General features: G+C 40.8%; 1 protein-coding gene across 1 annotated transcript in view; it reads left to right on the top strand.

Moving 5' to 3' along the window:
- Positions 1 to 16,027, top strand: part of dscaml1 (Down syndrome cell adhesion molecule like 1) — a 106,056-nt gene extending 90,029 nt beyond the window's left edge. Inside the window, exons 19-35 of the mRNA XM_008301727.1 lie at positions 407 to 553; positions 656 to 811; positions 2,763 to 2,902; positions 6,327 to 6,480; positions 8,481 to 8,598; positions 9,162 to 9,325; positions 9,447 to 9,545; positions 11,199 to 11,387; positions 12,070 to 12,198; positions 12,354 to 12,512; positions 12,658 to 12,813; positions 13,001 to 13,031; positions 13,160 to 13,278; positions 13,433 to 13,585; positions 13,918 to 14,112; positions 14,255 to 14,563; positions 15,444 to 16,027. Of these exons, the coding sequence (XP_008299949.1) occupies positions 407 to 553; positions 656 to 811; positions 2,763 to 2,902; positions 6,327 to 6,480; positions 8,481 to 8,598; positions 9,162 to 9,325; positions 9,447 to 9,545; positions 11,199 to 11,387; positions 12,070 to 12,198; positions 12,354 to 12,512; positions 12,658 to 12,813; positions 13,001 to 13,031; positions 13,160 to 13,278; positions 13,433 to 13,585; positions 13,918 to 14,112; positions 14,255 to 14,563; positions 15,444 to 16,027 (3,002 nt within the window). The remainder of the gene's footprint in view (positions 1 to 406; positions 554 to 655; positions 812 to 2,762; positions 2,903 to 6,326; positions 6,481 to 8,480; positions 8,599 to 9,161; positions 9,326 to 9,446; positions 9,546 to 11,198; positions 11,388 to 12,069; positions 12,199 to 12,353; positions 12,513 to 12,657; positions 12,814 to 13,000; positions 13,032 to 13,159; positions 13,279 to 13,432; positions 13,586 to 13,917; positions 14,113 to 14,254; positions 14,564 to 15,443) is intronic.
- Positions 16,028 to 27,940: the final 11,913 nt, after the last annotated feature.

Here is a 27,940-nt window from a genome sequence, read left to right as displayed (position 1 = left end):
GTGAATTTTTAAGGGAGACATGTAGAATAAATTGATTTCAGTGCAATATCATTATTTTAAGCTTAGATTTGGTTAATTCTCCCAATGGCACGGCACACCGCACTGGAGTACTGATGATTCTTGATGTTTTTACAATTTATAAATAAATAAAAAAAAAAAGACAACATGGCTTTCAAACCTGCCAGCAGGGTTTGGGGTTCTGAGGGTTAAGGCGTTAAAATATTCTCTCCTGTTCATCTGTGCATTTAGCTCAGCTGTCAAACAAGTTGTGATTGTTTTTCACCCTTCAATGAACAGACCTTTCTTATTAAATTAAACTGTGAAATATATACGGTTAGATAACTGAGGATACATGGTTTAGATAACTTATCTGACCTTTTCTCTCCTCTCTCTCTCTCATCTTCAGTACCCAGTCAGCCTCCTCAGAACGTGCGAGCCATCTCTGTAACATCTGACGAGGCCGTGATCACGTGGGCCGAGCCTCCGAGAATGACGCTGCACGGCGTGTTGAAGGGATATCGAGTCGTGTTTTGGGCCGTCTTCCCGGATGGAGGTGCGTTAAGCGAGTCCGTCATCCCAGCCCCAGGGTAAACTGATTAAATTAAATGGCTTCATCTTCAGTTTGACCCTCTCTGTGTGTCTTTTTGCCTCTCAGAGTGGGGTGAAATGCAAAACATCACAACCACCAAGGAGCAGGTGGAGCTCAGAGGCTTGGAGAAGTTCACCAACTACAGCATCCAGGTGCTGGCCTACACCCAGGCCGGGGACGGTGTCCGAAGCAACGTCCTGTATATCCAAACTCGTGAAGACTGTGAGTCCTTTTTTTTTTTTTTTTTTCCTTTTATAAGCTCCTTCTATACAGATAACCCAAGCAATGAACTGACCTACAATAATATGTAATTTGCCTTTATCACATCTTTGGGGCAGGTTTAAGGGTTTTCTCCTTGGTTTAGGCTTCAGTGTGGGAGGCAGGGAGCCAGCGGGGGTAGAGAGGGTCTTTGTAAGGCTGAGGTTGCTGATTAAAACCTCTTTGTGCTCTGATGTGCCATTACCAGTGCTAATGAGAATTAAGAAGCCAAAAAGTGTGTGTGTGGTGAAGGACCCTAAGGGTGTCGGTTTGTGCGTGTGAATATGATGTGTGTGTGTGTGGGGTGGGGGGGGGTTAAGCGTGTGTTTGCATGTGTACATGTCTTTGCGTTGGTTCTGCGTGCACGAGTGTACAGACGCTATTGTTTATGTGCAAGTCTAGCTCAGCACCCAGCACAAGGAGAGGGATTAATTCTTTGTGGCTTAGAGAATTAATTTTGTGCTTACACTGGCGGGCTGTGGATTACATCCGTATCCGCCTCTCCTCTCCCTCCCTGGGGCCAGTCAGAGGAGGAGGCAGGCGTCTGGAGATGGAAAAAATGAAGAGAAAGAGGGAGCGCAGGAGGAGGAGGAGGAGGAGGAGGAGGGGGGCAGAGATTCTAAGAAGTGTCATTTCAGAAAAGGCCTTTATTCTCTCTTCTTCACCATATCTCCATTTTATGAGCTGGCCTCACCGCAATAGCTCTTCAAATATGTGTATTATGTTAGTCTTTTGAGTGTGTGTGCATGAGTGCGAGTATGTGCGTTTATCAGGGGAAAACTTGAGTGTGTCTTTTTTTTTTTTTTTTTCTCCTCCCCTGATGCGGGTTGACACTGTGTCTAGGGGCAACCTCTTCACAAACGTTCTCTATCTCTCTCGGTCTCACTCTTCCTTTTGCCCTCGGTTTTGTCTGTTGCACACAGAAAAGTGTTTGCAGTGGAATTGTGCAAACAGCCAATTCTCAGCCTGCCGTTCGCTGCCTCTGTCTCTTGGATGCACACTCATGGTAGACAGTAAGCGTAAGAATGAGGATGATAAAGATCTTTTTCTTGATTTTTTCCAGGGGCCTTCACCCCAGGGGCCACATCATTTGGTCCCTCTGGGTGCATTTGGTTGAGTGCATATGTGTTAGTTTGTGGATTTTACGTTTATCACAATGTATTTATGTTAAATTTCTGTATAATTCTTTCAGGATGTTCAAACCTTCTCCTCTGTATGTACTCATAAGCATTATCATGTTGATCATGAAGAAGTGATTTTCTTACCAGTGATAAGAATACAGCGTAATATCAGAACAATCCATGAACAACTTACATTTTAAATCACACATGCAATCTTTTGTGGTTTTCCTGATTTTCATTTGCCTGATTTTGAAGCCGAATAGCCATGACTAGAAGTTAGTTTACCAGGAGCTCAAGTTAGCAGCACTTAAACTGAATTTACTTACTCCAAAGGCAGTTAACATCAGTCAGTAAGTAATACGTATTTTTTGCAAAGATTTCTTGGTAAAGCAACTGAAAGAAATTAAATTATACATAAAGGAAAATTTTAAATGAACATAGGAGGCTGGTAATGTGCAAATCCAATCCCAGTTGAGTATATATGCCTGACGAAAGTAAACATTTCACAGAAATTTTATATCATTATCTGCCAATCATTTTCTCAACTCGTGATGTTTGGTCCATAAAATATTAGAAACGTGTGAAATATTCCTTTCGCAATTTACTTAAACCAACCTTGTTAGATCACTGAACCAGCAGTCCAACCTGGAAAGATATTCAATTTGCTTCAAAGAATAAAGATATCAGGGAATATCACAAGGTGCCTAATTATGTTTATGGTAAATACAACAAAAAATGATAACTGGCTCACATTTTGTTGCTCTGCCCTCCATTTCTTTCCCTTTATGATTCAGACCCCGGACCCCCAGCTGGCATCAAAGCTGTGCCCTCCTCCGCCAGCAGTGTCGTAGTGTCGTGGTTACCCCCTCACAAGCCAAATGGAATCATCCGCAAATACACCATCTACTGCTCCAGCCCCGGGTCAGGCCAACCGGTGAGTTGCAAGAGGGGTGCAGAGAGTTTCAGGATTGACAAGTGAATGAAAAAGGGAGAAAAAGGGGGCAAGAAGAAGACCAACCTCAAACACAGCAGGGTGACGAAGGAGACAAGATCCTTTTTTTCCTGCCAGAAAATTGCTTCTATTGTACATTTTGTATGTTGCTAAGATAAAAGTGACTTAATTATGGCGTTTTTCTGCATTTGTGTGTTTGTGTGTTTGTGTGTATGTGTGTGTGTGTGTGTGTGTGTGTGTGTGTGTGTGTGTGGTCTAGTACTGCAGTCTCAGCGAGATGTGTGTGTGAAATGAGCCCTCCTCATACTGCAGTGTGTGTGCGTGCAAACTCACCCTCCAGCCTCATTTACATATCTGCGTCTCATCACGTTGCCAGGACAACCTCATCTGTTCATCAACGAGGGCAGAAAACAAGCTGAGAGGAAACACACACTCTCACTTACACACACACACACACACACAAATAGAAATCCACTCATTAATGTATCACACCAACCCTATAGAGCCACATACATATATGCAACTCATGTTTTTATGACAGTGTGAATTTAAAAGCAAGAAATATATCCCGCTTGCATACTTGCACACACGCGCCACATAAATGTACCGTTTGAGAAATATACATGCGTCTTCTTCTTAGTCTCCCTCATTCACAAATCACTCTTTCTCTCTACCTATCTATCCATCTATCTCTCTCTTTCAGTGTCTCTTTCTCTCTCTGAAGCCCCCATGCAGAGTTCGGGATGATTACTATGTAAATGAGTGCGACTGGAGAGAAGGAAGGAGGGATGGGGGGGTCAGACACACCGCGCGGGGAGTACTTTTGTTCCTCTTTTCATTATCTCGCTCTATCGTTCCCCGGATCACCGCTATCTCCACGCCGGAGGAATATTTTAATATCCGTTACAGCAACACACACTCTGTCACTCCTCCCTCCCCTTCCTTTCTCCCAACAACTACCCACCCATACATCCATCCATCTATCTATCCATCCATCCATCCCTCCATCCCTCCATCTATACCTCTGCTTGCATTGGCAAGTATAGAGACAAATGTGCAAGAGAAGATATACGTGAAAGTCAGGGGGAGGAATGCGGAGACAATGTAAAACAGAAGGGGGTACTGGTGGATGGATGCGGGAGAGAGAAAAGCGAGGAGTGGGCCTCATGGATGACAGGCAAATGTGGAGAGAGGGAAATGAAGAGATGGATGAACGGTGATGGCAGGAGGAGAAACTGAAAAGGGATGGTGCAGTGGGGGTAAGGAATAAAGAGAAAAACAGAGAGAGGACAGAGACAAGAGGAATGGATGATGAACAGGGAACACAGTGAAGTAATAAAAAGCCCAGTGGATTCCTCCATGACGACCTGCTCATAAATGTGAAAAACAACATGAATAGTGGAATCTATTTGCCCAGAATAAACCGTTCCTGCAGAAAACAACCCAGCAGGCTAAGGACAGAGCTCGATAAAACCACTGCAGTGTCTTCACAGGTTTTACTGGTCTGGCACATTTTACTTGACTCTTCAACCCGCTTGACACTTGCATCGCAGTCTTCATTTCATCTGTGCGCAGGTGCCTGTCAGTCAGAAATGTGTCAAACTGGTGGGGTGTAGTAAAACAGGATTTAGGGAGTCGAGAGCGAATGTTAGGCGCTACCTTATGTGTGTGTGTGTGTGTGTGTGTGTTAAATTGTGCTTTCTTTCTTTTTTTTTTGTGTTATTCTATTTATAGTGGAAAGCGGCAGCACAGCAACAGACAGAGCTGCTGAGAGAGAGGAAAATGTGAGTGTGTGTTACCTGGATGTTGGGATACCTGAGGAGTAGGTGAAGAGTAGGAGTTGAGGGAATACAGGTATAATTGGTGGGTAGGTGAATGGTGACTGGCAGGCAGTAAAAAAAAGAGAGGCTGTGTTTGTGTGAGTTTGTGTGTGTGTGTATGTGTGTGTGTGTGTGTGTGTTGAGGGGACAGTGATGCGTATATGTCTAGACAGCAGACACATGGCTGGGTTAAACACACTGCAATTACACATCCACCTCCAGGTCATGTATGTCACTGTGTGGGTCCGTGTGTAGATCCATTCATGTTTATTGCTGTGTGTAACCACTCCTCTGTATCTGTCGGTTTATATGACTCCCTCCTCTCCTCTCCTCTCCTCTCCTCTCCTCTCCTCTCCTCTCCATCATCACTGATGCCTGCAGTAGATAGGCCTCATTAGTGTATGACTGTTCATGATATCTCTGACTGACTCATTTGTCTGTCCCCCATTGTCTTCCTCTCTCATATCTCTGTTTGCCCTCCCAGAGGAGAACGGGGTGGGGATAGCGAGTCGGCTTTACATCCCCCTAACCAACCCTCTCTCCTCACCCTCCCTCCAGCTTCATCTTTACTAACAGTTTTGCCTTATACGTCCCAGAATCTGTCTGCCTTCAATCTCTTCCTGATCTCTACTCCACTTGTACAAAATTGACAAGAGGATATAGGGCTTGGTTCACATTTGCCTCTTTGGAGAAGCGATCTTGTCTTTATCATTCCCAAGATTTCATTTTGTGCCAAGTAGGCCATATGATAAAATGTAGATTTTCCAAGAGACCAAAAGGCAGTTCTTTATTGTACAGGTATTTAAGCTGCACCCTCTAAATCCTGAGCAGTTTCTGAGTGTTTATTGCTCTTCTCACATTTTTCCACCACAATATGAAGCAATGCACCTTTATGGAAACAGCACAACAATGGCAAGAAGTAGAGATAACTCAATGATGTCCTTTCTGCAGGTATGACAAAGTCACAAAGCAGTAAGCATATGCTAGTTCAGCTGAAAAGTCCTTGATTTTTTTTGGTTCCTGACTTTTGGTTGCAGCAAAGTCAATCGTGGCTTCACAGTTGCACCAATGTTTGCACAATTTTAGATTTTTAAAGAATTTGGTTACTGCAAGTCGTTTTTCGTTTTCAAAACTTTAAATGAGCCATATAGAATAAAGCGAGTTGATGAAATCAAGATTAGATTTGGATAATTGTGCTGACAAAATGGTATGTCGCCGATGAGTAGTTTGTGGACGGACCTTTAAAGGTGAAAATGCAATTATTCTTACAGTTTCTTTCTCTGGTGAAGGGTATAATTTTGGCAATTTTTAAAAAGATAACGCCTTTCAAACCTGTCAGCGGGGTCATAGGGTTAGAGGAAATGTACAGTTCCATCTGTATTCAAACCAGTTTGTTTGAATACAGATTCCTTTTTGCGATTCCTTATTCTCTTGTGTGTGTTTTTGGCTATGTGTCCTTATATGTATTCCTGCTTGTTTCTACAAAACGATACAAGTGAAAGAGCACCAGACCTAAGTGAAAGGATTTCTGATTTATCCTCCTGAATTAACACCTTCCTTTCCCTCTTTTGTTTCCCCCCCCCCAGCTGCCAAGCGAGTACGAAGCCAATCCAGAGCTGCTGTTTTACCGAATCACCCATCTCAACCACCGGCAGCAGTACCTGATCTGGGCTGCAGCCGTCACCACTGCAGGCCGGGGTAACTTCAGTGATAAGGTCACCGTGGAGCCAGCGGCCAAGGGTGAGTTCCTGAATATGAAAGGGAGAGTCATGAATAGAGAGGTTAGAGTCCCTCAAACATTTTGCACGAGTAGAGGTGTAGTAGTAGTAGTAGTAGTAGTAGTAGTAGTAGTAGAGGCTAAATGATTTGTAGCTTAGGGCTGTATTTAGATGCATTCACAAATGTTCTCATATTGAAATGTAGATAAAACTTTATGTAGGTGCTTGAAGAAAACCTATAATGTCTAAACAATTTCAGACAGACTATAACTTGGAGACCTGAAAACCTGAAGGTTTTTCTGACCTATAAAGCACCCACTGTGTAGTGGATGGGTAAACAGTGTCTTTTCCAAAAAGCTTCAATGAAAGGCAACAAGACTCCTCTTTTTGGTTTTTGAAGACATTTCAACTCTCAAGGATCTCTGAGTCAACTCTGCTGTTTACGTTTGGGTATTTTTTTTCTTTTGTATTTATTCTCAAAGTTGTGTACCAAGCCAAATGCTTACGAACAATAATCAATAGTCAGGCACCTGTCAATGAGAAAAATCCAGCAAAGTCGTGGCTGAAAACTCTTATTAATTTCTGAACATATCAGACTCCTAAATATGACTGGATGTTCGTGCTGACTTATTTTCATAGAACGCTCATCCAGGAGGCTTCTTCATTCTGACCTGAAGCCTTTTGCCTTTTGAATGAGACTTAGAACGCCTTCAAGAACCACAAAGAGAAGTCCGGTTGCCTTCTGCTGAAGCTCTCAGGGCTGCCGTGACCTGGATGACTGAGACTCCACGCAGACAACCTTTATATTTCCTGATTTTTCTGGCTCTGTCTGTCTTTGCTTCCATCCTCCCTCTCTCAGGAGCTGTTACGACACTGCTACAGTTTGAGTAGTGCTGCTCTTCAAACCTCTTATTGACACTGTTATGAACTAAAAATAACAATTTTAAAGGATGTTTCACTTTACATCCCTCATTTCCCTTCTTACTCTGTCAATCGCTCTATATGCTGTGTCCCCTTTTTTTTTTTTTCTTCGCTTGTTCTTCCCACTTGTCCTTCTCTCCTACATCATGTTTTGACTTTGCAGGGATGTGCTATTGATTTCAGAGTTCATAGGGCAGCAGATAAACTGCCCTCAAGCAGGGAAATGACAAGAGGGGGAGCTAGAAGAGGACAGCAGGTGGAGGGAATAAAGAGGAGAGGAAATGACACAACAGGAACAGAGCTAACTAATATGCAGGACAATAGAGATGCAGAGTGTTTAAGAAAATGAAGATGGCAGTTAAATCAATAGGCTTTGGATTAAAAGACAGGAAGAATAAGGGAGCAAGAATGAATAGAGTGCACTTTCCACCATGTTATCCTTTCCTTTATCTGTTCATTCCTTTGACTCCTGGGTGCAAAGGTTTGTTAGTGCGTGCTCATATGGGTGTGTGCGTCAGCTGATCGGCAGCTGTAAAAGGCAGTGTCCTCCAGGCTCTCCCACTCAATACTTCATTCAACCTTAACGTAAGTGCACTAGAGCACTAGCATTAAGACGGCAGGCTTGAGGAAGAAAGAGCGACAGAGAGCGGGTGGGGGAGTGACAGAGAATAGGAGGGTTATGTGTCTGAATGGATGGATATTTTTTTTCATGTCCCTCTCTCTATATTCTTTGTCCTGTCCTTTATTCTTATTCATATTCTATCATTTGCTGGACAATGTCACATTTAACACAGATTCTGACTCACAAAATACAACAAGTCTTTCGTTGTAGTTAATTCTGCTTATTGAAAAACAACAAATCAATTCATGCATATGCAGGCATTTATGAATTTTACATTAACAATCACAATGTATTGTTTCAAAACATTCTCATTGTTTATTTGGATGACAAGATTAGGTGATTGGCACATATTTCATTTAGTGCCCTTCTTGTATTATGGTCTGTTTAACTGTTCTCATGCTCTTTTTTTTTTTTTTTTTTAGATTTCTCTGACTTTATACAACTTTGATTTTTATATTTCTCTCCTCATCCTCCACCAGCTCCTGCTAAAATCCTGTCATTTGGGGGCACAGTGACCACTCCTTGGATGAAAGAGGTGCGACTGCCCTGTAGCTCAGTGGGAGAACCTACACCAACTATAAAATGGACCAAAGACAGGTGAGAATCCAAATCCAAATCCAGAAATGTGATATAGAGATGAGTGCATGTGCTGCTGTAGTCATGATGTCATGTAAGTACTGTGTCTTTGGAAAATAAAACTCTGAGTGAGGATAGAAGTCTGCCACTGGCCATGCATTGCCACACTTTCCTGGTTATGTGTTACCGTTTTCAAAAGTTCTTCACGATGGGAAATAACAACTACTGGCTGGGCAACATGATTGTGCAGTAAGGCAGCTCTGATCGTGTTTTTTTTGTTTTTTTTGTGAATAATCCACTTTAATAACAGTACTTGCCTCCCTATGTGCAAATTTTCCACTCTATTTCTCCATCTCTATTTTGAGGGAACACGGTTGCTGCATCCTTCACTTAGATCCTTTCAATATGATTATGATTGGTTTAGAGAAATACAAGTCAGGGCAATTTTTTCCAACCTATAGCAGAATGACAATGAGGTGCAGAATGGGCTGGCAACGCAAGACTACCTAACACTAAGACAAAAGAATTTGAACACAATGTGCAGTCAAGTAAGTCTTTTGATTCTCTCTTCTTCTTTATGTTAGTGAGGACACAGCCATCCCAGTATCTCTAGATGGACAGCGTCTCATTCTGGCCAATGGGACTCTGGTGCTGCGCTCTGTCAAAGCTGAAGATTCTGGTTACTACACCTGCACAGCCACCAACACGCTGGGCTTCGACACTATTATCGTCAACCTTTTAGTACAAGGTAGGAAAATACAACTAACGAAACACTTCTCCTTGTCAAAAATTATCTACTGCAAGTCCAATCTAATGTGCTGTAAGTATAGACGTTGTTGTGCTGTTAACTCTTTGCGTCTCTTCCTCAGTTCCTCCAGACCAGCCTCGTCTAACCGTCTCCACAACCTCCACCTCTTCCATCACTCTGGCCTGGATACCGGGAGACAACGGAGGCAGCTCCATCAGAGGTATGTGGCCCTGCTGAAGAAATCCATATTTCTGTCCGGCCTCCTGTAAACTTGAATCACTTTCTTCTTCTCCACTCTAGTCATGTCTTAGCCCCCCTCCCCTTTGTCTTTGCTATGTCTTTTACCTGGCACATTGTTAGTGTGCATACCGATCTATTAGTTAATTGAACGGTGCCCTGGCTTTGTGTTTCCCCGTTAACTCTATGTCTGTTTGAATATCCGATTATTGGTGATCTGTGTGAAAGGCTGATGTGTTTGCCTGAATGGGCATGCATGCAAATGTGATTTCAGTATGAGGGTGTTGTGGGGTCATCAGTCTGACTCCTTGCTGCTCTTTATATCTTTATAACACTATCAAACACCAGACATGTATTGATTTTGCTGTAATGGTTTAAGACATAACTGCACCCTGGAAGACTTTTTGTACTTCATTTGATTACAAAAGAAATGTCAGCAAAAATATAAAGCTCTTTTATTTTTACAAGAAGTATGCTTAAACCCTCTAAAAGCTAGCAGGATGTATTTGTGTGGTTCTTGTGGACCCTCTGGAAGACACTTAGAGCCATGCATTGTGCACAAGGAAAGTGATATAAACTTTGGTGCAAACAGTGAATGTTGGACGTGCAGCTTTGCAAAATAATAGTGCACCACCAGCTAGTATTTGCAGACATCATGCAGTGTCTCATACATCCATGAAGCCTATGTGTATATCTTGTACGTATACCAGAATGCCTGCCTGTCTGTGAAGCCATCTGCACAGTGTCAGCAGCAAGCAATGCTGAAGTTCCCCAACAAGCATCTCTTGCATTATCACCACAGTGGCTTCTGTAGATTATCCCTTTCAGATAAAACATAGTGTGTTTAAAAAAAGAAAGTAAGAAAGAAAGTCTCCACTGGTTATGAGACATTTTTGCAGCTTTTGCAAAGATAAAATAAAAATAAGCTGATAAACAAATGAGCAAATCCTGTAGGCTGGTAATCTTGCACTGAGAATTGATGTTACGTTCTAATCTATTCCACAATAGCCTCTTATTGTGTTGTTCTAGTCTGTTATTGTGCCGTTCTGTACTGTTCTCTCCGCTATCTTCTGTTATGTTCTGCTGTGTCCTCTTCTGTTCTGTGACAGACAGAGGGTGACTATAAAACTTACAAACACTGCTCGGTCTGCACATGTTAACCCTTCTAATGTTTTGGACTCTTTCACACCATCTGTCAGAGAGAGAGTGAAGAAAAAAAAAAAAGACGGTACAAAGAGTACAAAGAAACACAGAGAGAGAGAGACATCCATATATGCATAATTATATACAGACAGAAGGAAAGACAGACAGAGGATTAGATGGAAAGTGTCTCAGAGCAGGAGGGAGTTGGCTCTCCGAGGCAGCTGATTATAAAAACAGTCACCATATTGCATACCCTCATTTGCATAGATGCTCAGTCAGCGCCATCCCAGTCTTGGGGTTTGTAGGTAACTAATGGCGGCATAGACAGAGAGCTGCTAGACTGTCCTCCAACCGGGGCTTTACTGGGCACCATGAGTACAGTCTTACAGTGCCATCTAGTGGATAGTAGAGGTGCAGACCTCATAAAGCTAAGAGAGAAACATGTATCAGACAGTGAAGTAAGTCTATTTACAGTGTCTTTCTTTATATGCAGGTTTTGTGCTGCAGTACTCAGTAGACAACACAGAGGAATGGAAAGATGTTTTCATCAGCTCCAGCGAGCGCTCCTTCAAATTGGACAACCTGCGCTGTGGGACCTGGTATAAAGTCAAGCTAGCTGCCAAGAACAGTGTTGGAGCCGGACGCATCAGTGAGATCATAGAGGCAAAAACCCATGGACGAGGTGAGCAGGCGGAATGGAGAAGGACAGAAATTGCTGTGTGTACATATACAGAAAAGTATACGTAAAGTACACATTTTCACAAAGGAGTAGGAGAGGGAATAGGTGTCAAACAGAACATTTTAAAGGCGAAAACTCATGTGAAACTTGGTCATTTGTGAGAGGTCTCTATGCTGCATTCAGCAATAAAACTTTAAATATATATAACATGGATCAAACAGTGTTAAAAACAATAGAACCAACTAAAAACTGGCAATATAATATTTCATCTGATTTTTGAAACTGTAGCTACAGTCATTCCTGTTTTGGTGCATGGGATCAAGCGGCACCCTCTGATTTTACAGCCTTGTTTGTTGTTTGTTTTACATTTTTCTTTAAAAAAAAACAACACATCAATATTCTACATATTCTGAAAACTTGAAAAAGAAAATCATAAGAACATCATATATTGTGTCACAGGTGAGTTATTTTCTTTTACCTGCGATGGAATCTGATTAAATCTAAAGAAAAATACTCAATATTGTTAACTACATTTAAAGGATATTTAATAGACTTAGCATATTTTTAAAACACAACCTCAGAATTCATTTCTGGCAGTTTTACATGAGCACATTGCTATTGCATTATTATGTAGGCATCAGTAACAGATGTGGATAAACACATCATGATTTTGCTTATTTTACAGAGCCCCAGTTCAACAAAGATCAGCCTGTCTTCACCCACATCAATTCAAGTCACGCCCGCCTCAACCTGCAGGGTTGGGCCAGCGGAGGCTGTCCAATCAGCGCCGTTACACTCGAGTTTAGACCAAAAGGTGAGTCTGCCATCTTTCAGTTCTCAGGAGCTGGTAATATTACGAGATGATCTTCAGCAAATCGAATGGGGAAAAATGACAATCCTTAATTATATCTATGCAGAGACCAGTTGTTAAAGGAAAGAGACTTAACATGACTGCGTGTTCTTGTGCAGGTACGTGGACATGGCAGAGTGTGCGTACCAATGCCACCACAGATGTGTTCCTGGCAGAGCTGCGTGAGGCCACCTGGTATGAGCTGAAGATGAAAGCGTGCAACAGCGCTGGCTGTGGAAACCAGAGCTCCCAGTTTGCAACACTGGACTATAATGGAAGTGAGTAGAAGACCCTGTTTATTGGCAGTCTATCTGAATAAATGGTATTATATACTGCTTTAATAAGAAATCCATTTAGTAAGTGCCTTATAATATTTCCATGGAAGAATAATAACTAATCTCCTCTCTTCCTGGGTGTGTACAGGCACAATTCCTCCAATTAAATCTCCCCTGGAAAAGAACGACGATGTCAAGAAGCTGTTTTCTATCGGCTGCCCTGTGATCTTGGTCACTCTTGGTGTTGCACTGCTCTTCATCATTCGCAAGAAACGCAAAGAAAAGAGGCTGAAGAGACTAAGAGGTGAGAGGAGACGAGACAAGTGTTAGGAATGAATTGGCTCAAAGAGAGAAACAGCCTTCAGAGAGATTCCTGAAGCAGAAGCAGGATTCAGAGAGAATCTTGAATTAAGTCTCTAGAGTTGCCTTTAAAAGACTGGTTTGTTTGTCAGGAGCAAAAAATAATTGTTTATATCCTCTGCTCTCTCTAGATGCCAAAAGCCTGGCAGAGATGCTGATCAGGTAAGACAAAATCAGTCACAAACATTATTGAGTATAGCTCAAAATTTGCTTCATGAATACACATTTTGCATTTTCCTTAAAAACCGTGAATGATTGTGTGTGCTTGTCTTGTATCTGTGGATTATTAGTAAAAACAACCGCAGCTTTGACACCCCAGTTAAAGGACCTCCTCAGGGCCCACGGTTACACATCGACATCCCCAGAGTGCAGCTGCTAATTGAGGACAAAGAAGGCATCAAGCAAATTGGTGAGAGGAATGGAGATAGAGAGACACAGAGAGTTGTTGTGTGTTCATATGTTTGCAAAGTGCATGGGGTTAAATGATCATTGCATGATATTATGGACAAAGGCATTAGACCGTTTGTTGGTTTACTGACCTACAATCATTCTTTATCTACCAGGCGAGGACAAGGCCACTATCCCTGTGACGGACACAGAGTTCAACCAAACTGGGAATCCTCAGAGCTTCTGCACTGGTGTGTCTGTCCATCATCCTGCCCTCATCCAGAACACCGGACCTTTGATCGACATGTCTGACATCAGACCAGGAACCAGTATGTGCTCTCACTTCCATTTTGTCAATAAATGCATAAATTAACTGAAGCATTATTATAAAGTGTAGTGCAAGCGCCTTATTCTCAGTAAATGCAGTGCGTAGTGTAGGAGTTTTTTGCTGAATTCATGCTTCGATTTTAAGTCAATGTCAGGTTATCAGTAAATATATAAGATGGTTGTTATCATGTATGCATTTTTTCATAGACTGCTGAAATCCTGTGGAATCAAAATGTGAAGATGGATTTTTTTTTTTTTTTGACAAATGCTTGTTCATTTTTCTGCCTTCATGCACGTGCCCATCCCTGTTATTTCTTTGTCCACTTACCACCAGACCCAGTGTCGAGGAAGAGTGTTAAGTCAGCCCACAGCATCAGGAACCGCTACTCCAGTCAGTGGACTCTGACCAAGTGCCAGGCGTCTACGCCAGCCCGAACTCTCACCTCAGACTGGCGCACAGTTGGCTCCCAGCATGGCATCACTGTCACAGAGAGTGACAGCTACAGTGCCAGCCTCTCACAGGACACAGGTTGGTACCCAGGCAATAACTCAGCTCTTAACATCTATACCAAAGGCTATTTTTAAGTAGATGAGCATGTGAGGCTACATCTCAGTGGCGTTTATAAACCTGGATAAAATGCGCTTCATTTCCTCTCCTTTCTCTTCCACAGATAAGGGACGCAACAGCATGGTGTCGACAGAGAGCGCCTCCTCCACCTACGAGGAGCTGGCAAGAGCGTACGAGCATGCCAAGCTGGAGGAACACCTGCAACATGCCAAATTTGAGATTACAGAGTGCTTTATCTCTGACAGCTCATCTGATCAGATGACTACAGGTACCAATGACAATGCAGACAGCATGACGTCCATGAGCACACCGTCAGAACCAGGTATCTGCCGTTTCACTGCCTCGCCACCCAAACCCCAGGACTATGACCGTGGCAAGAATGTAGCTGTGCCCATTCCACACCGCGCCAAGAGTGAGTGGTTGCTTTTCATTGTTTCTTTGGCATTTGAAATGGAAAATAGAAAAGGTTCAAATTGTGCTATGAATACTGCGGAATCAGTAAAGTAATAGAGTTTCATAGATAACAAAAGTGTACTAAGACTATGGTAGATACCAGTAATTATTAGACAATAATATACAAACACTTACAAGCAAAATATACCAACTCATAAATCCAGGGGTTTATATTAATGCAGTGCAAATGTTTTAGTGTGCACCTCTATGAAAAGTGTCCATAACTGCCTTTGCATGAGGGCATTATTGTAGCAAAACTATTTGTCCATGCGAATGGAGAGTTGTCTGTCCGTATCTCACTCTGTGTGTATGAAGTAAGATTTGTCAGTGTGTAAAAGAAGTTGTTAGTGTGAACCGGGATTTGTCTGTCTGTAATTAGGCACTCAAATGTGTAAAAAATCTGCTCATCTGTCTTAAAATTTATTCTTGTAGTAAGAGTTGTCAATACGTACAAAGAGTTGTCAATACGTACAAAGGTATTAGAAGTTGAAAAATCTACGTATTCGAGTACAAATGCTGAAAATACAGACAAATCACCCGTTACGAGTAGAGCGGCTTCACCATTGGCTGTCTTTTTACACATGGCTTTTGCTACACTTTTGCTGGGAGAGCATCTGAAACTTAAGAGTATCTGAAAATCAGGGTTTTTGTGTCCTGAGCTCAGGCTCACAGGATTGTCCATTGTGGCTGCTACTGCTCCGCTGTGCTCTACCTCAGTAGTTATCAGGCAGCGCTGTGCATCAGAGTCATGAACAAATAGTTTTGCTACAATAATGCCCTCATACCTTTGACTTTTGCAGGATTTTGTAGTTTCATTACATTTTACCTTTCCCCTCCAGGTGACTACTGCAACCTACCCCTCTACATGAAGTCAGATCCCTTTTTCCGAAAGCAGTCAGAGCATCATGACCCATGTCCAGTGGTTCCACCACGTGAAGCCTCTATTCGTGGCCTGGCCCAACGGGCATACCACACCCAGGGCCGTCATGTGACTATGGACTCTGCGAAGCAGCAGGCCCTAACTATGGGCCACTCTGGCCTGTCCAACCTCACTTCCTCTGGGGCTTCCTCTGGAGGAGCGACAGGAGGCGGTGGTAGTGGAAGTGGAGGGGCGTCTGCTAGCTCTAGCAGCTCCACACTTCCCCAGAGGACTCTCACCATGCCTGGCTCCTCTGCCTCGGTGGCCCAGAGTGCAGCGGCAGCTGCTGCTGCTACTGCTGCAGCTGCTGGGGCATCATCCTCCGGTGGAGGTGGGGCAGCAGGGGCCACAGGAGGGACCCCTGGAGGTGCCTCCTCATCTTCCTCCAAGATGGGAGGATCCAGAGACTCTCTCCTGGAGAGCAGCTCCTCGGGCTTAGGCAGACTGCAGAAGCAGAGGGATGGAGGGGCAGGGGCCTACTCCAAGTCCTACACACTGGTGTAGCCTGCCATCACTGCGGCCTGTCACTGTAACTCTTAATAGAATGCTGGTCAAGCCAGCGCTTGCCTGGAGCCTCTATGGAAAATTGGGGTGAGGAACATACACATGCACAGCTTACCCGTCAGTGCCTGCGCTGTGCCAGGCTGCAGGGGGCTGGTTGGGTTCCCATTGACACTACTGTATGAAGGGGTCAGAGTTGGGTCTCCACAGCACAGGGGTTTGCCTTTCTTTCTGCCTGAATGCTTTCTGTTATTATTGTGTCATTTTTCTCTCTTTTTTCATCACCCTGGAAATCACTTGCCAAAACATAAAAGATTTTTCTGTTCACTCCATACTTTCATTTTCCGGCAAGGACACAGTACTTATGCACAAAATGCTTTCCACGTGCACTGTCTTGTTTTCTGGATCAAGACAGTCATAGAATGAACCAGGTTGCTTGAGTTTCACACAGATGTGTGTTTAAGGTATTTAGGTTTTTAAATGTTTCTTTTCTGGCCTCTGATGGAAAAGGAGCTCATATCACAGCATTGTGCCATGGCAGGATGCTTTTACTGTATGCATAAACCACCAACCTTGGTGTTACACTGGCTCTGAGAGGTTACTCCATCATGGATTCATACATTAGAGGCAGTGGAAGGACTTTGGTCTCAATATCAGATTTGAGACAAGGGGAATTTTCTTATACATGCAATGGATGACACAGCATAGTGGTCTTAACTGATGCTTTTATAAACGGACTCAAAGCAGAGAAGATAAAAAATGTCAAGCATCACTAAGTGAAAGATGAATCCAAACCCTTCTTCTTTTTATTTTTTTCATCGGTTTGCTGTTTATTTTCAGATGATGGAAATATAATCTCATGTGCACTAAGAAAAAGTTAGAATGGATCCAAGTAACAGAAAACTTCACAAGCCTGCGTGTGTGTGTGTGTGGGTGTGGGTGTGGGTGTACATGTGTAAATATATATGTATACATGTGGCAGGCACACACCAACAATGGACCTTTTTAAAGTCAATCTGTATGCTGACCTCTCGGGCAGACGTCTGTGTCAAAACTGAACCCCCCCATTGTTCATTTTGTACCTGTGAAAGGGGACATGGGACAGTGATGATGATGATGATGATGATGATGATGACGATGATGATGATGATGACGATGATGATGATGACGATGACGATGTAACACTATGATCCTAATTTGGTCCAGCATTTTGAACTTTTGTTTTGTTAACTGTGATCAACAACATGGCTTAGGAAATGGAAAAATGCCGAAGCAGAGGTGGGTTCAAAAGAGAGCAATTGCAGATGATACGAAATAGGTTCCTCCTTTTTCTCTCTCTCTCTCTCTCTCTCTCTCTCAAAGGAAAGAAGGAAGAGACCCTTTTATGATTCATCATGGTGCCACAATACCATTATTCTTCTGTCTTAACTCATTTTACCTGTACCACCTCTATCCCTTTCTGTCCTTTCCCCCACCATCACTTCGACTCACACAGTCCCTCATCATATCCATACAGCGTCACTGTGACCTACTGCTAGCGTAGCGGCTAGTTAAAACGACAGACTGAGAGAAGAGGTCTAATATGCACAGACAGGCAGAAATGCTATTTGACGTTCAGTGACAACTTGAACGGAAAGACAACTTACAAACGTACAGCAAATTTATAGAGATGTATAAAAAGAAAATCATATTTGTATGATCTTGACTTTATGAACAGGCAGTGACTTTGAGATTATAGTCAGAGTGATCAAGTGTTAGGAATCTGAGTAGCAGAGAGACAAGAAATAAGTGGTCTTCAAAACTTTAAAAAGTCTTTTCAAGTCCCTCCACCTCACTGAAATTGATTTTTAGCTTTATGCATGGTACTGTATCTTTTTTTTTTTCATTTCTTCTCCCAAAGGTTAATCCCATAACAAAGATCGTTCCAAAAAAAGAAATAAATAAATAGAAGAGTTGCTCCAAATGTTTTGCAATGATAAAACGTTAACATCAGGGCTCTCGCAATAGAAAAAAAGAAAAAGATATGATATATGTTTGTTTTCAAAAGTATGTACATATATATTTCTATTCAAATATATAGCAAATATATGAATATTGAAAAAAGCAGAGAAATATAAAAGCCGTTCTAATTGAAAATATATATAAAAGATCACAAGACAATCGCTCAGAGTGAAAAAATTGCAAGACGGAAAGAAGAAAACGAAGAGGGAAGTTTTAAACGGGTAGCACAACCATGGACGGAAGATCTTGGAGAGAAAGGAAGTGGTGTGAAAGAAAGTTAAGTGGTGAAACTGAGGTTTGAGGAATGATACGACGACGCCCTTGTGATTTTGTAAATGTTCCGGCTGCAGCGCCTGTGCAGCAGGTGGCAGCTGAAAGGACAAGCACAGTAAAGTCAAATTATAGTGTGAGATTGTTGTCGCTGGTTAACTGTGGTCTATGGCTCAGTGCAGAAAGTGTGGTGTTGAAAAAGAAAACAGTAAAACAAGGACAGCCTATACATTAAGTGAGCCTCTTGTAATATGTTGTATTGTACCTTCCAAAGGTGTGTTCACAAACTCAATGCCATTACCGAACTTAGAATTCATGAAGACAAACAGACCGACAAGTATTTCTGTTTCTTATCTGTGTCATAGCAGGTCCTCCCCAAACTCCAGGACTGCAGGCCAATGAACATACCACACAGTAAAATTACAACTGCTGATAAATGTATTCATGCTCCCTTTTATTTTTCAACCAGACAGGAGAGACATGTGTTTTGCTTTTCATTGCTAACGGTTACGATGCCTTTCATTTTGGCCTTTATGTTTCAAGTTATGCAAATGCTTGTCTTTAGAAAAACATGAGTTTGGGAATGAGGCAGGCCTGTTTCCACGACAGAAACAGCAGCCTCCTTACTCCAGTTGTATGGATATTGGTTGGAGTGATGAAATAAACTTCTGTCCAACCTGCTTTCCCCAGTTCTTAGTGAAGTTGCTTCTACTGTGTAACACTGATCTTCTGTCAGTTTGCTCAAAGTAAATGTCATGTCTGTGTTTAAAGAAAATTCCACCCTCTGATAGTTTGACATGGATTCTGTGTTGATTATCAATCAACAACGTTTCCAGATTGAAATGGAGGAGTTCTGTTTTACTATGATATGTAATTTATGTGTTATTGTTTAAAAATTTTAACTTGACTCTTGCAAAATACATATTACTGCAGAAGCACTTTTGGTGAATGATACACTAGGTTTTTTTTGTCCTTTCAGGCATAACACATTATGAGGCTCAAATAATGTCTTTGCACAGAAGTTGGGCGAAATCTTACTACTATATGAAAAGCAAATTGCAATGAAATTGCTAGCCATATTACAGTTTACATTCCGGTGTAAAACTGGCTTTGCAAAGAAAACATGAATTATGGTTAGTATACATGTAATTATTTGAATATTTAAGAATGAAGTCTTTAGTATGTGACATATACTTGCACAGCTATTTAAAGAACATAAAAGGGCAAAAGAGATCCAAAATTGCATATATAGTTTTTGCAATTATTTGCAATAATTTCTTGGGATCAGTTGGACGATTACTTAGCCAGTTTTCCAAAATTGTTTAAATGATTCACAGTGTTTAAGTGTTCTTGGGTGGATTTTTCCTTAAAACACAACAACATACTTTCAAACTGACGTTTCCTGTGTTTGTAAGGCCAACTTCACATGTTCCACTTTCCCGAACCTTTTCCACATCTGCTAACCAATCAGAACCCCTCCCCCCTCCCTCACTGTACCCTTTTGCCCACCTATACGACATAATTTCTACTCCATAATAGAAGACTTGTGTACATAGGAAAGTGTTTTGTATAAATGAGTACTATTTTCGACATCTTCACTAAAAACCAGGGCACAATGTAAACTTTGAACTGAAGTTATTGTAATGAAACAGAAGAGGACTTAATGAAAAACTATAGAATTATACAGACACTGCTTTATCTTGATTTTATGGACCAGTTAAAACATGTCAGAGTGGACCATGCATAGTTAACAATATTGGTTCCTTCCTTTACAGGGAATTTGGTTGCGTTGTCTCTTTTTTTCTTTTTATTTATTTTAATTGAGTTTTTTTGGTTTTGACTTTGTTCCAGGTTGCTTAATTTAGAGTTTGTTTTTTTTTCCCTTTTTTTTTTTAGTATTCCACTTTTGGGGGGGAGGGGCAGCAGCATTGCATGTTCTGAAAATTTTGCTGGTATTAAAAGAATAGGGGAAATGGTGAATTGAACAATTTAAAAGGGGTTTAATGAAAACATTTTAAAAATCCAGAGGTTGTTCCTTGAACTTTTATGGGGAAACGTTGCTTCAATTTGCAATTGCTTGTGTTTAACTCTACATTTTCTTTTCTATGAAAACAAACAAAAACGGAAAAAAGAGTACTCAACACCTTGTGCAATAAAGCTATCTTTTTATAAACTGTGATGATCTTGTTCATTCTTTTAGAACAATGTAGCGTTTGATAACTGGATGAAGGGTTTTTACTATAAACATGACGAGGACAACACTGACTAGTTCGTAAAGGAGTTTGACACATTGCTGTCTTGAAAACCAACAAAGCTCACTGTGAACGTATCTCATGGGAACTGTTTCTTATGGAAGAAGTTTAGGTGGAAAATGGAAACAGCGATGTTTGTCAGTTTCAGAGTGATGAGGATAGTGGTTGAGGAAAAACAGACATTTCATTCTTAGGTAGGAATTTTAACATTGAATGCTGCAAGTAGCACAAATTAACTCCCATCTGCATCTTTCGCATTGCAGTAGAGGAGGTAATCTCAAGGTTACAACTAAATTTGTGCAAACTAAACCCAAACTTATCTGCATGCAATGCTGCAAGAGGTGGGTGAAAAAAAAACAGAAAACAAGGTAAAATGTGAACCAACTCTTTGACATCTATGATCTCTAATCTCATGTCAAACCATTGAATTATAAACGCGACTTAAGATCATCTACATGATTTATCTTCAGTTTTACCTTCAGTTCCTGGTTGAAAGATTAATTTATCAGGTTGCAGGAGGGCTGAAGCCTTTCTCAGCTGACAGACTGAAATGCAGGGTTAATATAAAGAGACAAAAACCAAGCACGCTCACACTTACCTTAGAACCGCCAGTTAAGCTTTGCTTGTCTTTGGATTCTGGGAAGAAGCTGGAGCGCCCAGCGAACATGTAAACTCCACACAGAAAGGCTCCAACTAATACTGCAGAACAACTGTAATAGGTAGGGAGCTTAAATTAGCGTTTAAAAAATTACACTGTTAGTTGTCTTCAAATTTCCAGCCACTTATAGAAAACTAAAGTGTTTAATATTAAGTGACAAGTAATTGTTGGATTAAATACAGACAAAATATAGATTATAAACATGAAACTGTGAAACTTTCTAGTACAGTTTTGCAGCTCTGCCTAAAAGGTTTTGTCATCTCGCTTCTCTTCCAGCAGCTGATTTTATTTTAAACCATATTTTTTGCTTAGTTTTACTAAAAAATGCATCTTTTCATTGAGTATTTTCCAATCAAGACAAATGCAGCAAGGTTATGTGATTGGCTGTGGCTTTGTTCTGATTGTAAAATCATAGGTAATTATAGTTGTATGATTTATGAATGTTATTTAACCTTATTTAATCTTATTTAATTCAATGCATCTGAACAGCCACTTAAAAATGATTGTATCCTTTAAAAAATAAAATAAAAATACACGGCAGCAACCTGCTGCTGCATTATGGATTGAGAATATGCTGCTCATACATCATGAGATTTTGAAACCAGTCAAAACACTAGAGGGCAACATGCTGCTATGAAACAACACATGCTGACAGATGAGTTTATTGAAGTGTTTTGACCAAATTTAGTTCTTCAAAGGATAGCAATGTTGACAAATGGTTTCAGTTTTCCACATTTACACACTCAAAACAGGAGTCATACATAAATTACAGCACGCTCACAGTCACACACACTCTCACAGTCGCTCCATCATCACAGCACATTGAAACTATCCATTCAGTTGTACAGTATATCCACATTTAACGTTCACATAGAATTTTAAATAGTGTATTACAAGCTGTGACTATGACACTGTTTATTCTGACTCACTAATCCAGGGAGCTCTACTAAGTTTGAATGTATGTACATTTGCATATACATATTGCACAGAGTTCATCTAGCTTTTGATGAATCCACACAGGCCCAACGTCTTCCTGCCGTCTCTCAGACTTGCTCCACCAGCGCCGCTGTCCGTCCTCATCCGTCTACTTGCCGTTCTTCTGTTTCTTCTGTTGGAACTTCCTGAAATGGGTCTGGATGGTGGCGGCGGCCTTCTCAGCTTCAACAGGGCTCAGTGGAGGAGCAGGAGGCATGGTGCAATTCCCATTGCTGGCATTGGAGTCTGAGCACGACAGGACACAGGGGATAGCCAGAGAGGTAGAGGCAATAGCCATGGAGACATAGTCTGTAGTAATGGTTGAGTTCAAACACACGGTTTACATATTAGCCTTTGTTCAAGCAGGCTATTTTTCTGATTAAAGTTTTTATTACGTTAGATTTGACAGTAATTCAAATTAAAGTCTTGGTAACTTTGTGATTTCAGAAAAATAGCCAGCATTTAAACAGAGCATCTAACAGCATTACTTACTCTTTCTATACACGCCTATGCTGTTTCTCCTGAGGCCATCAAACTGCAAATGAAACAGAGCAGCTGTGTGTTACAAATCTGAATTTCAGTAAACCTGGTACAAACACTGGCACAGACAGAGACGAAAAAGACAATATCAACTGTGTAGATGTACAGGAAATGCATCAGACCACAGTCTGGTATGCAAAATATCAGCGTTACAATCTTATCTGTAGCTTTGCTGAAGCATTGTTCACATACCTCTGACAGTGCAAAAATCGAGCACAATGCAAAGAGATAGTCAAACATGTGATATGTGAAATTCTTCTACTAAACTGAACAACGTGTGCTGCGCTTAGGGAACAATTTTGCATAGTACATGTGTGACTGCACCTTGTGTGTCTCCTATATATCTAGAGTTAGAATAATGACCTCAAACACAAATCCCCTTGATTGGGATTACAGCTCAAGCAGAGCAGCGGCAGGGAAGCCAGAGGCTGAGGACTGGACCAGCTTAGCATGCTTACCTGCCAGTTTGGCTCTGTGCCTGTGCTCAGTCCTACACACCGTCTCCACGACCTTGTCGGGGAAGTCTACGCTTTCCTTCTTTCACCGGAGACGTTAAAAGGAATTTACACTGTGGCCAGTCTAAGACACGAGAAGTATTTCTCTCCTGTTTTATCTCTCTGCTTACCGACTTACTGCTGATGTGTTCTGTCCCTTTCTCATCTCAGTATTTGTGCTTTGGGTTAACCACTAAATGTTCACTTTCTGCTGAAGTCCAGCTCTTTCTTCATCTTTTCTAGGTCAGAAGTAACCTTCAAACTAGTTGGGTCAAACTGACAAAAGGCACAGTAAATCTACAGAAAGGTGAAGCACACATTTTCGTGCTCGGTGCTTCAAATGTGTGCACTGGACTGGAAATGTGCTTCTTTACTCAGTCATCAATACTGAAAGCCTGACCTGTGTACATGAAGTTATTGATTCACTGATACTGATTGACTGAAGGCAAAGTAGTCTGAACTCAACATTATTTCACTTTTATTATTTGATGTTGCTGAGACTGAATGCAGAGGCACCGAAAGTCCTCTCTGTCTTGTAAATCACAGTCTCCTGCTTCCATGTGCAGTCCAGACAAACGTGGAACACGTGACCAGCTTATACGCTCACATGCTGAGTCAAGATTGACTGCTGAACTTTCCACTTGCTCTGTCTCACCAGTAGATAACAGAGGATTAGAGAAAGTGAATTTATGAGTAAAACTGGCAGCTACAAGTTGCAGGAAGATATCACTTGTCAACCGCCAACGTTTGTTTTGAACATGTGAGTCTCAGAGGAGCCACTCAGCGTCAACGAGAAAGAAAGGATGTGGTTATAGGTGACAACTCAACGATGTGCAGAATGATGTTGTACTGGCTGCAAGAAATCAGTCATCTCAGTGTATTAACGTGGCTGTGTGCGGTTATGCCACCAATACTCAGTTACAGCTCTTGTTCCAACTAACCTCATCTGCTTTGCTGCTCCTCCGGCTGTGTGACACAGAATGAACCTGCCAAGGCAACGGCTGAGACACCATATAAGGCAAAGGTTCCTGTTCCCGTGCAAATCGCATGCCTATCTGTAAGTGAAAATGAGGTTGGGTTAGAGGTGACAATGTGTGTGTCTAAGTGTGAAACACAAGCTGCCTCATTAGTCTTCTCTATTCAACTTGATTTTATTTATACAGTTCCTATTCACAGCACAAGTCATCTGAGGGCACTTCACGCAGGAAGGTCAGGACCTTACAATGTCATTAGAACTTAGATTATACAGAGTCTGGATGTGAAGGTCTGTTTTTCTTTGGGGCGGTAATTGATTTTTCACTACTAAACTGGTAAACACTTTATAGAAACATGAGCATTAGATAAAATATCAAGCAGAGATGAATGTTGCATTAATTACATCTGGAAGCTGTCAATATAAATGCAGTTAATATCTGACACTGACAACCTGTTTTAGCATCATCCTATTCACCTTTTGTTGCCGTCTATATGAACTTGATTTATATTTGACACTAATAAGCCACTGGGTGAGTGTAATGTGATGGTTACAGCAAAAAGCGCCCTGAGCAAATCACATTAAAATGCAATTCAGCTCCAAACACACATCATTAGCAGAAACTTGGATATTTGATAAACACACTATGTATATGTGGACTTTTCTATACTAGTTTCAGGAAATCTTAATCAATTCAATTCTTATTTCTAAGCCATCTATGATCATATATATATGTCTTACCGATTCTACGACTTTGACCACCACGTACATGGCTGTTAGCATTGTGATCAACATCTTGACCAGTATTCCTCTAGTGTCTCTATTAATCCTGAATATTCTCTTCGGTTTTCAGTTGTTTTCCTCAGTCCTGCTGAAGGAAAGTTAAATCCACACAGGAACAGGTCCGAGCGATCAGGGATGCACTGCAGCAGGGGCTGCTCAGGGGAAGGACAATTGAACACGGTGTTGAGTACGTCCACTCACACAAGTCTCGCAGGTGCACACAAACACCCACGCTTCATTCTCGCAGCCTTTGGCACACGAGGGTAAGACTGCTAAAGAGCTTTGCAGGACAGAAATAGAGAGGCAGTAATCTTTTCCTCTGCACAACACTTATCCCTCAGGTGTGCTCACAACGCTTCAGCATAAGCTTCTCCTCAGACGTGCAAGAAAAAGAAAGAAAAAGAGCCTAAACCGTATTGATAATCGACTATGCATAGAATTTTATTTTAATTCTTGTTAAAATCTATTTCATGCTGATTATACAAGCACAGGCGTTACACTGGTGGGAGTCAGGAAAGAGCTCACAAACAGAGTAATGTTGTGACACACTGGTACAACCTCCTAGTAAACCACTCTTTAAGAAATGTTTATAAGTTTCCACTGATAAATGTAAAAAAACAGTTAATAAGCCATTTTCTCATAATTTAAGCATCATCTTTAACAAAAACAAATCTGGGGTGGCCTTGTTGTGAAAAATCCCTGTCCTCGTATTTATCCTGTTTACTTGGTAATAAAGTGCTTATAAATGTTAGTAATCCATTAATACATGCTCAATAGGTTAACTCACAAACCTAGAAAGTAGTATCGCTGCATGAAAGTAGATAAATACGTGACCTGATGCCAATAAAGACCAATATCAAGTTGGCAGATGATGTTTTTAGATTTTAAAAGTGTAAATCTACATAGATAAATGCATTAACATTCATAGACATTATTTAAATTAATAGGCACAATGCTAATCTCCTCTGTCCACTTGTACTCATGGTCATGTGTTTTATAGAGTAGACTATCTACACATTTCTAGTTCACATTGATACTGAGGAAAAGGTTGCCTAATGAGAAGGTTAACCAGGTGAAGATGACAGAATCTATCTCTGCAAATTAACATTTTTTTTTTTCTTTTTTAGCAAAGACTTCTACAAGAATTGCAAATAAATGTTGTGAAGGATGAAAGTATGAACAAACCTTGTATGTTTCTGAATTTTCACAAGTCGGGATGATGGGAAGGAGTTTATTGTTTTTCATTGCTTTTGTGTTTTTAATTGTTGATGTTTTTCGTCATCAGTGATACACTGTATGTGTTTAATGGCTGGATTTTAAAGTGGAAGTTAAAGTATAGGATACGGTATCTATGAGTTCTCACTTGAATTTCTCTTTCTGAAACAACTATCTTCTCTTTTCCCAAGAATCATTTGAACCTTCTCTAAAGCAACGGAAAATGCCTTTTAAGTTCAATGTAAAACTCTTGTGTCACGAACATGAGGCTCGAGGGAGCAAATTACAGCAACAAAAGGCTTTCTATGAGTACAAGGGAACATCAGTATGCCAGTTATTTCCTAATCATAATCAGATAGACCTATATCTGAGGCATCACACATGACTAAGGCTTTCTGTGCGTCATTGTCTGGAGCCTGGCCTCTGTCCCCTGCAGACCAATGATAATCCTTCTGGTAAGTGTCTGTGAATACACTTCGTCAGCCTATGCATCTGAAAAGACTGACACTCACCACTTTTATCAAGATTGAATGTCACGTCTGTCATGCAAAGAATTTTTTTTACATAATCACTACTGTCATGTGTTTGCTCTTGCTTGCGTGGTCCTTGATGTAAGCCTCTGTGCGTATGTCTGATGTTCATTTAGGATTAGAATTATGTGCAGGTATGTGTTTTATCACTGAACAGACAGGTATAAAAGCTCTCCTGACAGGGAGACACTGGTGACTGGTGACAGATTTGAAGGATTTCTTTTGCAGAGCAAATGTATAAGAAGAATTAGGTGAGAAAATTTTGATTTGATCTGATTTTTTTAAAACATTCACTAAGATCTGAAAATGTTTGCATTAATAGCTATATATTTGAGAGAATATACACAAAAAATGCTTACTTGAAAAGAAAAAATAGAATAGAATGCTTTTTTATTAACATCATACACAAAGTAGAGAAATATACATTATGTAGAGAAGTATACAAAACTACATTAACCTCTTAAGACCTGAGCTCTTGCTTGATATGCATTTTTTTTTTAATTCTCTTTGCTATTTGATCTGATCAAATAGCATAGAGAATAAAAAATAAAAAAGCATAAAGAAAACAAGAATATATTAAAAAGATATAAAAGACATTTTAAAATGATAATAATAACAAATAACAATAATGAAATAATAATAAAACAAAAAATGTAAAAAAATTCACTCCTGTGGTACTATAACCCAAAATGTGATGTCCATGCATGTGGACGCCAGGTCTTAAGAGGTTAAGGTCAGGCTAATGCGGCAGATTTAGAAGAGCAAAAAGCTAAGACGATACTAAAGTTGGATTCCAGCTCTGAAAATATTTTTCTTATGATTTCCAGAAGAAAATGTGTTGATTTAAAGTAAAATAGTAAATAGTAAAATAGTACAAAGGGGGAGTAAATCAGGAACTAATGGACAGGTAGAACAGGTAACACCTTTCTGATGAGTTACTAACAGATTGATTGATGTCAAATCAAGTATAATAATTCATCCATAGACATATTATTTTCTTACTTAATTGATTTATTTAAATTGTTTCTGAGTAATTAATTGCTACTAACTTGGTGTTAACAATCACAGGCCACATTTTACTGCATAACTCCAACTTTTACTTTAAAATCTTTAAGTTAACTCGACTCTCTCTCTCTCTCTCTCTCTCTCTCTCTCTCTCTCTCTCTCTCTGTAGTATATAGTGGGAAAAGTGTCCTGAATGTGTTTAAAGACAGCTTAGGAAGGT

Source organism: Stegastes partitus, unplaced genomic scaffold (genome assembly GCF_000690725.1).
Source record: "Stegastes partitus isolate 25-593 unplaced genomic scaffold, Stegastes_partitus-1.0.2 Scaffold1704, whole genome shotgun sequence".
Taxonomy (NCBI): Eukaryota; Metazoa; Chordata; class Actinopteri; family Pomacentridae; genus Stegastes; species Stegastes partitus.
This window is presented reverse-complemented; position numbering and strand designations above follow the sequence as displayed.